Source organism: Sinocyclocheilus anshuiensis, unplaced genomic scaffold (genome assembly GCF_001515605.1).
Source record: "Sinocyclocheilus anshuiensis isolate Anshui unplaced genomic scaffold, SAMN03320099.WGS_v1.1 scaffold80, whole genome shotgun sequence".
Lineage (NCBI taxonomy): Eukaryota > Metazoa > Chordata > Actinopteri > Cypriniformes > Cyprinidae > Sinocyclocheilus > Sinocyclocheilus anshuiensis.
In genome coordinates, this window is record NW_015554102.1 from 2,451,163 (window position 1) to 2,463,218 (window position 12,056).

The 12,056-nt window shown below is 37.2% G+C and overlaps 1 protein-coding gene across 1 annotated transcript; it reads left to right on the plus strand.

The window, feature by feature from the left end:
- Positions 1 to 2,439: 2,439 nt before the first annotated feature.
- LOC107669612 (opsin-5) lies at positions 2,440 to 10,778 on the plus strand. The gene is given in 8 exon segments (XM_074186944.1): positions 2,440 to 2,529; positions 5,835 to 5,922; positions 6,686 to 6,754; positions 6,757 to 6,847; positions 7,448 to 7,575; positions 8,653 to 8,791; positions 8,881 to 9,076; positions 10,278 to 10,778. Coding segments are annotated over 7 exon segments (1,212 nt in total). The 5' UTR covers positions 2,440 to 2,529.
- The last annotated feature ends 1,278 nt before the right edge of the window (positions 10,779 to 12,056 follow it).

Here is a 12,056-nt window from a genome sequence, read left to right on the forward strand (position 1 = left end):
ATATATATATATATATATATATATATATATATATACATTATATAAATATATATATGAGTCTATATGTCTGCATGGGATCATGTGTCTTTCAAAACTGCGTGCTGCTGTGTCAGATGCACAAACTTTGCTCTTTCACCCTAAAGCTTGCCATATCATCTCATCTTCCAGCCCTCCCTCCCTCAATCCATCTGCCCATCCTTGCTTCTCCCTGTTATTCACGGCTTCATGCAGTCATTCTGGTTACCCTGGAGTTACAGTAGGCTACCTTATTTTCACCTACTGACTTTGAGAATAAATTTAAACAGTGCAATAGCAGACACACACATATGCTGCGACCAGTCTTAGTTTGCAAAAGAAACACATTGCTTTTACATGAACTGTGGCTAAAATATTACGTCACTGGTTTTATATTGCTTTTATACAACAGTTCCATAAGCAAAAACATTTGGTAACTTACATTTTAGATGCAGTATTGCCAGTTACTTGGTCTATTTGTGTTCTGCCAAGAAACTGAGGAAGCTGTTTCTGAATGAATCAGTCGAGTGAATGATTCAGTGACTCACTCATGGCAGTGATTTGTTCTTTCCTAAATGAAGTAGTGTGTTTGAACGGTTTGAACGGTTCGAGTTGGTTGAGTAAATGAGTCAATGTCCTACTCAAACGTTCATTTGTTGCCACCTGCTGGTCTATAAATGTAACCTGCAAAATAAGTTGTTTAATACTTTGTAAATTCCTCTCCCCTTGTCTGTCTGGAACACGCAAACATGCAAACAGTCCCATGCTGTAAGCACTCTTGGAACAGCCAATCAGATTAGAGAAATGGAGGTACCTGTTGAATAATGTTAAATATCTTACTTTGCTTGTTAGACTTGTGGATGTAGGAGATCATTCTGGTTGATTAGACATTCAGATGTTTACTTCACTGTAACTCTTTAATAGTGTTTTGATTAAATTAATTAGTGGAATGATCTGAAACTAGTGACAGGGATTAGATTTGAAAAAACAAATACAGATATGTTTTGATAGTGTTCGTTGAGATATCCTTGGCTCATTCCAGGCCTAATCCTGAAAGTTTTGCTCATCTGTATGCATGTTTATGAAGGATTATGAAGTTATGATATAATATGCATAATTTCCCAGTACAAAATCTCCCTATCTAAAGCACCTCATCGTAGGTTGCTGTTTTTTGCTGTAATCTCCACCGCAGTTCAGATTCTATTAAAAATGCATGGGATGCATTGAGACGGATTGCTTTGAAGCATGTCTTGGATGTCGGATCAAAAGAACCCTGGCACAATTTTTGGATTGTCTTGATGAACAATGTTTTTTTTCGGAAGCTAATCGCATCACGGAAGATTTTGCAAGCAGCAGGGTGTGTGCCTGTCTGGTGGTTGAAATACATAGTGAAATATGGTGAGCAAATTAAATGAGTTGTTGTATTCAAAGCTTATATTCAACTTTTTGAGTTTTGTTTTGTTTTGTTTTTACAACTGAGCAAAAAGCAGTCTGAAAATGTATACGAGTTGTCAAATATATGATTCAAAGAACTGAAAAGAAAAGTGACAAAATTCAACTTTACACTTTGTTTTCTTGTTGTTTAGCAGGAGGTTGATCCAGAAGATTTTTGGAAAGCTATGACATCATGGCCTGTGGCCAGAAGAAAATGCCATCGCAGACGTTCTTCTTTAAAAGCAAGTGAAAGGTTGGCACCAACAGCCTTGTGGGCAGCTCGCCGTTGCTCTACTTGTGTCCCAAGTACAAATCCCGGCTTGAGGACCTTTCCCAATCCCACCCCCTCTCTTCCACTTCATTTCCTGTTTCATCTACACTGTCCTATAACAATAATGGCAAAAAAAAGCCAAAAATTAATCTTTAAAAAAAGCAAGAGAAAGAAGAGACAATTAGTGAATGATTGGATCAAAAGACATTATCATACATACCAATCTCACTTTAATAGCATGAGGAGGAGGAAAAAAATGTGAGAAAAATGTGTCTTTGAGGAAATGTGAGGAAAATGTGTCTGTTTCAGTGAAGTACCAAAAAAATCAGACAGAGACAGAGAGAGAAAGTGTCTAGCCATAAAATGGGAGTGGGGAGAAGGGTCAAAAACAAGGGGACAGGGAAAATACACAAGAAGAGCAAAGCGAGAGAGAGAGAGAAGGAGAGGGATGGGGAGAAAAAGCGAGAGGACCAGTAGCAGAGAGTGTGTGCTTTCTAAGCAACATCAGACGTCTGTACTGTGGCTTTCTGACTCTGAGTCTGTTTGGATTATATCAGTCCTTCACATCAAGAATCAGTTGTAGAGTTGCTCACTGTCAAAGCGGACTGACCACCATTCGCCTGCTCATCCTCCGGCACCAAACACCAGAGCTTAGGCTCTCTTAATTTGAGGATATTCCTCTTTTATGTCTTTCAGTGTCTCTCTGTCATGATCTGTCCTTCATTCTGTTTGTGTGTGTGAGTTTTGCCACACTTTGGATTCTACCTGGACTCCATGTGGGTAGTCAAGCACACACTCTCCCCTGGAAGGTAAGCTCTGTCTGGGGTTTATGATTGAGTGGAAATATAGGATTGCCTAAACTAGGCATCGCCGCACTGGGCACACTGTTATGCTGTGGCAAGTATTTAGGGGTGATTGTTATGTATGAGCTTTTTGAAAGGAATATTTGATGGTTTTGTGATAAATGTGTTTCTGAATCCAAATATCTTATTGAATGTAAATATATTTTATTGCTGGTTATTATGTTGTTTGCCCTTGACAGAAAAAAAAACATGTATTTCACCTTTGCTGTACATTAGTAAGGCTTAGTTTGAGGTATTCTGTGAATTAAACTGGTTTCTGTTAATGCTGAGGTTTTGATGATGGAAACACCTTTTTTTTTTCATTTTAACACATAGTCAAAGCATAACTGGTCTAAGGAGGCTGTGAATCAGTCTACCAGATAAACTGGCATGTTGATACCTTGCTGAAAAATCATGTTACAAATACACTTAAACGGGTCATATGATGCGATTTCAATTTTTCCTTTCTCTTTGGAGTGTTACAAGCTCTTGGTGCATAAAGAAGATCTGTAAAGTTGCAAAGACTAAAGTCTCAAATCCAAAGAGATATTCTTTATAAAAGTTAAGAGTCAGCCACACCTACCTAAAACGGCTCGTTCTAACACGCCCCCACATACCTACGTCACTATCTGGGAAGATTTGCATAACGCAGCCCAAATGTTCACGCAAAGAAAGAAGGCGTAACTTTTATTCTCGCTGTAGTATTGTTGTTGCCGCCGCCATGTCGTAAAGACGCTGTGTGCTTCGTTGTGAAAGCGAAACTACTTTGTTTGGCCTTCAAAAAGAGGACGATATCGCTTCGTCATGCCTAGAGCTGATCCGTGCTGGTCACTGAGGAAATATTACAACTTCTCGCTGTCGATCGCCGGATCGGCTTTCACCGTGGGTCGTCACATGTGGTTGCCGCAGCCCTCACGGTATGGTAACGGGTGTAACATTTCCATCACACGCTTGAGGTATTCGGCCAATCACAACGCACTGGATAGCTGGCCAATCAGAGCACACCTCACTTTTTCAGACTGATGAGCTTTGTAAAAATCGACGCGTTTCAGAAAGGCGGGGCATAGAGGAGAAACTATAATGTACAGTATGTGGAAAATAATGTGTTTTTTTAACCTTAAACCGCATAAACACATTTCATTACACCAAATACACAAAATAATGTTCTTTTTAGCAGCATCATATGACCCCTTTAACATGTTTAATTGCATATGGTCATATAATTATAAACATATAACATTTTTCATATTTAATATTGTTTATAAATATGAAATAACATTATTAATAATATTTTATAATTATATTATAAAATAATTTTATAATACTATTTTTGAAAAAACTAAAATAAGAAAATAATTATATTCTATAGTATCCCAATCTATTGCGGCACATATTGTTGGCTCCTTTATGATAAATTCAAAAACTGCTTTTATTTTTCATCATTTGTACATTACATTGAATGTACTGTATAAATGTAATGTAAATGTAGACCAACCAGAGGAAACGTGTCTTTCAAAGGCACAAAATTTAAGAGAGAATATATAGACTCCCTCAGAAAAAAAGTTAAAAAACTGTCAGAGGGACGGTACTTTTACAGAAGGTGCATAAGTACCATTTAGGTGACAGCTTTTGTACTTTTTTTTCTGAGAGTGTAGAAGTGTGCTTTGTCTTTTTATGGAGAAAGCCACATCACCACATTTGTGTGGTAGACTGGTAGTGGTCAGTGTTGCAAAACTAAAAGCTCTGAAAGTGTGAGAATATGAGGAAACTTTAACAAGGGATGAATGAAGGGAAAAAGAAATTGATCAAAAACACAAGCTACGTATTTTATTATATTGTTGTTCTTATTAAGAGAAGTGACCCTGCTTATGAGTATACCATCATCTAAAAAAAATTATGTTGCTCTTTTCAACTCAAAAAAGGATAGGAAATGTCAGGAGAGGTTAAGCGAAGAGAGGTGGGGAGCATTAACAATTATCAAGAAAATGTTGGCAATTGTAGCAGTCTGGCTTTGAGTTAATAAATGACATGGCAGCAGGAGATGTTGTGCATTTTTACAGAAATGGAATCTAGGAGTGTGTTTAGGGTTTAAAGGCAGTCGGCAGGGTTAATTCAAAATAAGCTGTCTGCTTTAATACATCAAGGACCCTGGCCAGCGAGAAAGAAAATGTATACGGTAAAAATGATGAGACAAAAATGGTTGAAAGCAAAATCCAGCTGGGCTTTTAGTCTAGAGGCTTTCCTAGGTCAAATGAATCCAAACCAAAATGGCCTGTTGTCTGGGGCTTTGCACCAGAGAAATGAATGAAAACAGATTAGGGAGAAAATGAGGTTGAGGCTTATTTAAAACATGTTCTTCTCACTCTTAAAAGGTTCTTCATTGGCATCTATGGTTCCATGAAGAACCTTTAACATCCATAAAATCATTCCATTACACAAAAGGTTATTTACTGAAATACTGAACACTGAATTTTTTTAAACAATAAAAATAACAGCAACAGCTACTATATTATGATTATATTAGCCACAAAGAATTAGTGTATTACAACCAAATAATAATTTAGTTTATAATTGTATAAAGTAGTTGTACAAAGTAGTACAATTATCATGTGTCACACATAGAGTGATGGTATAAAAGACACCCGCTAAAAGATAATAAAAATCACATAAAAAAAAATCAATTGTTCATAGAGCCCAAATCAAGAAGTTTACCAGCCCGGTCTGTCTCACTGACCATGCACAGTATGAATGAACACACAGCTGACCTGTCAAACTGTTCAACCAGAACCAAATAACTGGCTGATTAATACTGGCAATTTGCCCGCTACAGTGAAAGGTCTCAATTCAGCCAAATGTTAATTGATTGAAGTGTTGAACACTTGACAGATCTGTCAGAATTAGAAGAGCGACAAGTATATCAAGAAGAGACAGAGAGAGGAGGAAACAGACAAATTCATCGCAAGCACCTCATCAAATTGAGGTGTCATTTTTTCAACTTTTCCAGGAAAAACATGAATTAGAATGTGAGACATCTCAGAGGAACTTTTAGTAGCAAACTCTTTAAGAAGATTGTAACTCAGACCTATTCAAAGCTTGAGTAGAACAATGAAAAATTTTTTGCTAAAGACATGGACATTCTGGTATATAATATCTGATGTTATTATAAAAAGTGATACAAGTTCACAATCTAAAGCCAATGCATCTGAGAACAGTCAGAGATGCATTTGTTCTGTCTGAAACTGTATCTGACACATTCTATTTCTTCCCCACAGATGGGCAATGTGTCAAAAACTGCCCTGTTTGTATCCACAATCTCCAGACAGCATGACATCCTCATGGGATCACTTTATTCAGTGTTCTGTGAGTCCACAACCGCCGTAACATTCTGCTGTCTTCTATATCTTCAAATGTGGTTTATTCAGAGCACGACAACACTCGACATCCCAATGACTTTGCATACCTTTATTCTTTATGAATAATTCAGAGGTGAAATGGTTCACCTGTAATTAACCTCCTTCTGCCGCTTACCCTGCCTGTGGTCAAATTGTCCTGCGGATGATCACATTTATATTCTAAAATCTATTTTCCTGATATGGCCACAGATATAATTACTTTGGGAAAGAGAATGGGGTGACTTTTGTGATTTTACATGCAAGTGATAAATACTCTGATAAAGTACAGATTTTTTTTGAAAAAATAATATTTGTCCACCATTTTTAGGTGTAATTTCGTTTTTTTTTTCTTGAGACCACTTGGTATGGATGTGTGCGATTGTTCTGGTCTGCTCACTATTAACGTTTCTTTAGAAGTGAGACCTTTAATTATGCCTCTGATGCAGCAGACAAATTGCATGGATTATTGAAGCTCATGGGTTGATCCAACTTCAGTCTGTTCAAAGAAATAAGGATCATTGTTATTCTAGACTACTTGAGACACCATACCTAGCAGGGTTTGCTTAGTATTTCCAAGCTCTAGGATCAAATGGTGTCTTTATGTGACAGGATTGTCAGCTATGGGATGGAGATGTCACACTGACAGGGGCACATTTTCAGTACAGCTTTACAAATTTAGTAGCTACTTTGATGAAAAGATGGGAGTGGATATATCTCGTTTTCTCACCCAGGTGTCTTGTCGCTCCTGGGAAATGGCATGCTGTTGTTTGTAGCCTACCGTAAGAGGTCATCTCTGAAGCCGCAGAGTTTTTCGTCGTGAACTTGTCTGTGAGTGATCTAGGGATGACCCTGTCTCTGTTTCCTCTGGCCATCCCATCAGCTCTAGCACACAGGTGAGATCCTGTTTCACACTGTCTGTCACTCTAACCAACAAAAGAGAGAGAGAGAGAGAGAGAGAGAGACTTCACAATATTACAATTTATGTTTCTGTAAAATATCAGAAATGACAATTATAAAAGTGTTAATATATAAGTGCGCTCTAGCCCTATTTCACATTGTAGGGTTGAAACACTTTATTCAAAAATAAAGGTTCAAAAGTGTTGCACTGTTATTCAGCACTTATGTTTTCAATGTGCATTTTATAATTTAGTGTTTTCTAGGTTTATTAATTATGTCTCAAAGTTCCATTTTTGATGTTTTTGATGCCAGATAAATGCTGAAATTACAGAATTAAAAAAATATATTTATACAAAAAGATATTGTTACCTTAATTACTAGGTTAATGTAGTTAGCTAATCTTTGTTAGTAGCTTGTGGTATAACTAGCTTAGCAAGCTACAATTTCAAAGCCTCTCCCTACAAATGCCTGATACTGATTGATGTATTTTTCAGTAAAGTATCATGGTTCTAAAGTAAAAAAGAAAGAAAAAAAAAGAAAAGGGGTGTTTCAGAGTTCAGCAAAACAGTAAGATGATCTCTCTTTTTTCTCTGTAGGTGGTTGTTTGGGGAGGTAGCATGTCTGTGCTATGCTGTGTGCGGGGTTTTATTTGGCTTATGCAGCCTAACAAACCTGACTGCTTTGTCATCAGTATGCTGTCTCAAAGTATGCGTCCCAAATTACGGTATGATGCTCTTTTGTCATCCTTTAACCAAACTATTATTTTACAAACCATTACAAAGTGTTACTGTTTACTATTTCCTATTTTAAATATAAGTATGGTATAATGATGAGTCTCTGTCTCTTAGTAAAACACCACCTTCCAAATAACATGAATAAACACTGTGATTTTGTCACTCATATTTTTGTTTTGTTGGCTTATGTGAGAAATATTTTACATATATATAACATTATAAGGAATTCTGAAGACAAAAAAAAACAAAAACTTAAAGACTTCCTAGATAAAGTTTTCCACTGACGTAAAAGTCAGTAAAAACAAATGTCTTTTTCTTTAATTTTATATCTTAAATTTGACTTCACTTTAAACAATGTTGCAACTCTGAATAAAATTATAGACCCACTTCTGAGTAACTCTATTTACTTGTCAAAGACTAATTTTAGTTTGGTGAATGTTCATTTTGGTTCCTGCATCTAATTCCTAGATTACTAGGCCTTGACATGGTAAATATGCATTTCTAGGCTACTTCTAGATTAAAATATTTACAATTAACATAGTCTAAAATGATACTGTTCTCTTGAATGTGAGTTTTTTGGGATCAAGTCTCATCTCATACAGTGGACTCAGGTCTGAGTGTTTTGGACTGCTAGCGCCGTGTTCTGAAAACTGCCACATTCAGTTCACTGTGAAATAAAAAGGCCCTCTGGCTTAAATACGCAAGAAACAGAGTTTAAAACAAATGGAAAGAGACACAAAAATAAAGAAAGATGAAAAAGATAAGAGAGGACACATGGAACAAAACAGAACATGTAGAGAAAATTAGACAAAATAGGAGAGACAAAGTGGCGAAAAATGAACCAAAGAAAGAGAGAAGAAGTGCAGATAATGAGCACACATTTAAGGGGTTGCTGGAGCTTGAAACACCAGGTCATTTCTTCCTTCCGTCTCTGTTTATTACTATTAAATAATTCCAACTGTTCAGACCTGTGTCAGGAGAATCATACAGGCAGACCAATTAGTCACCTTGACCAGTCAGATAATTTTTTCGTAAAAATATTTTTCATGCAGTCCTTGTTTCCACAGGTAACAAATTCTCATCCAGGCATGCTTGTGTGATGGTGGTTGGAGTTTGGTGCTACGCCTCTGTCTTTGCTGTGGGACCTTTGGCCCGCTGGGGGAGTTTTGGACCAGAACCATACGGAACCGCCTGCTGCATAAACTGGTATGACCACAAACATTTTTAGCATTAATATATGAAATGTACGCAAACAGATTCTGCAATCATGCTTTTTCCACATTCTATGTTCCAAGGTACACTCCATCCCATGATGCCCTTGCCATGTCTTACATCACCAGTCTCTTCATCTTTTGTTATGTTGTTCCCTGTACCATCATCATCCTCTCTTACACCTTCATCCTGCTCACAGTGAGGGGGTCTCACCAAGCCGTTCAACAGCACGTCTCACCACAAACCAAAGTAGCCAACGCACACGCTCTTATTGTCAAGGTAAGTAAGCTTTATGGGTTCATTGTTGTTTTTTTGTGTGTTTACAGTGACCTTTATATAGCTAAAGATATGTTGCTTTTAATACAACTCAACGCCTGGGACATAAAAGTCTACAAAAACACATGTGGCATCCATACTATCACACTGTGCAAATATACCATATTTTATTGCCCTGTGGCGCAGACAGCACGAACGTGATGCTATTGCTGAGTATGTACTTAACGTCCCTTAAAACGTAATGTTGATTACCCATCCTCTGTCCTCTGGACAAGGGCTGGCTGTACCTTTGGCTGTCCCAGCCTTATTTTTCAATACTGTGTCATGAAGTCCTGGTATACTGTACCCTTGTGTAACTGCTCTGTTGAATATGATGGTGCTGAATGTTGATTACTGAGGCACTCAAATGTCCCCTCTAAACATATGTGTACATTGCATACATTTACAAACATTTGTAATCTGGGTCATCAACAGACACACATAATATATGCAGTAATGCTGATAATAAAAGAATATAGCAGCTTGCATAGTACCCTACAGTTGAGAGCTTTGGGAGAATATTTTCTTTTTTTTCTTTTTTTCAGGATTATTCTTTCATAATAGAACATTCAAAGGATCCGCATTTTTTTTAAATAGAAATATTTTGTAACATAATAAATGTGACAAATGTTCATGACATCAAATGTATTTACTGCAAGAAAATGACTTTCTTACTTAGTATTTTCATCTTGTTTTCCATTACAAATATCTAAACAATCTTAAATCAAGGTGCATTTAGGAGAGGAGAAGTCTAAGTAATGTTTTTTTGGAAAATTAAAGCAAAAGAAAATTTTTTTGTTTGTTTTTTTTTGTCAATCTTGTTTTTCCCCTTGAATTATTTTTTATTTTTTATCTTGTTTTAAGTGTACACTCAGTTAATAATTTTTCATAAAACAAAACTTAATATCTTAAGTCATTTTGCTTCTCAAGTAAATTAATCTTGTTTAAAGAATGTTAAGATATTTGTACTGGAAAACAAGACAAAAATACTGAGTAAGAAAATTAATTTTAGCAGTGTCACTTTTGATCAATTTAATGCATTCTTCTTGAAGTAGTGTGTATGTGTGTGAGAATATGGGTTACAGAGGTCAAAATATGATCTTAAAAACAAATAATTTCATCTAATTGCATGACGACTAAGAGTATGTGGTGCGTTTTCTTTTAGCTGTCAGTGGCTGTGTGTATTGGCTTCCTTACGGCTTGGAGCCCGTATGCCATTGTTGCCATGTGGGCTGCGTTCAGTGCCAATGAGCAGGTCCCACCCACCGCCTTTGCACTGGCAGCCATCCTGGTCAAATCTTCCACCATTTACAACCCCATGGTTTATCTTCTGTTCAAACCCAACTTTCGCAAATCACTGAGTAAGGATACTCAAACCATCCGCCACAGGATTTGTTTGAGCCATAGTAAACCCAGTCCCACACCAGGAGTAAAGGACCGGCAGGTGCAGAACTTTCAGCAGTGCAACAATACGGATGCCAGCACCTCCACACCCTTTTCCAGTGGACAGGCAGAGAGTTATGGGGCATGTCATGTCTATGCAGAAGCAGAGCCACGTCTTCAACAAATAAGTCCCCAGAGAACTGCGCGTATTCTGGAGGGCAGCGTTCAGAGTGAAATTCCAGTGAGACAACTGACTGACAGAATGCAAAACAACCTCATGTGAGAGATAGGCTACTCAAGAAAGAAAGAATGCATAAATGTAAGGAAGGAAAGGATAATGTAACTTGTAAAAATCACAGATGTCCGTAGATGCCAAAGCGTTGATTACATTACAGATAGCCAGTGTTATCAATGTCAGTGTAATAGTAACACAGACTAACAGTGTAATAGCAAAGCAAACTACAAACTTTGTATTGTTTGTTCCCAGCTAAACGGCGCCCACTCCCATTGCACATGGATTCATTCAAGGACAAAAGTACTTAATTTGAATGGAAATGGCAGGACAATGGCAGTGGTTGGTGAGGTTGATTGGATGCACCCTAGTAGCTTGCGAGTATGGTGTAATGAGCAAGTTCTACCTATATGGGTCACTACACTCTCAAAAACAGAGAGAGGCAGGAAAAAGAGATCAGGAAATTCAGTGAAATAGCCTTGAGGCACCCCGTATTCAAAGAAAGCATACAGAAAGAGACAGGTTTTACTTTTAGATCAAACCTCTAACAGATCTGTTCATGAAAACTGACAGAAAAACAATCCAAATTCTGACTTAAACTACAGTTAGATGTTTGACTAGGTGATATGTTATGAAGAAAATAACTATTCATTTACCCAGGCTAAACTACTCCCTTCACTGGCATCTGTTAACTCTATTGTTCAATTAGCTCCCTCCTCAGGCCTTGACTGAGAGAGATGCAATTCAATAGATACAATCTCACTAGCGCTTTACAGCAGTGCACTGTGCTCTATCCAACACTCTGTGAACCTTTGCTTGGAGGGATGTGAGAGTCGATATCTAAAATAGAGGCTTTTAAAACCAACCGAGAGGGTTTTCAGGGCATTTCTTTTGTGTTGACGAGTTCTGGAAACTGTTCAAAATTCAACTACATTTTATCTGTAGGGTTCAGTGGGGAGAATGAAAGTGAGTCCAGCTTTAATACACCACTAATAAGTGTCATGTGAATATATATAACAAAAATACTAATCAATTATTTAGGTGTAATCAGTTTTAACCCATTTAAGCCCAACGGCAACTATAGTTGCTGAGTTTATTGTCATTTTCCTTTTGTAAGTATTTTTCTAGATGTTATCCATGTTTTATTTCTCAATGACATGCAAGCAAACAACCAAATAAAGGATTTCAAGAAAAGAAAAGGTATTCACTTCCTTCCTGTCACATGAGGCTGTCAAGTTCCTACCCCTACTTCCAGGAAGCATGGCGAAGGCAACCCCTCCCAAAGAAATGTAATTTTCATGTTACTAATAAGTATTTTTTGTTGACATA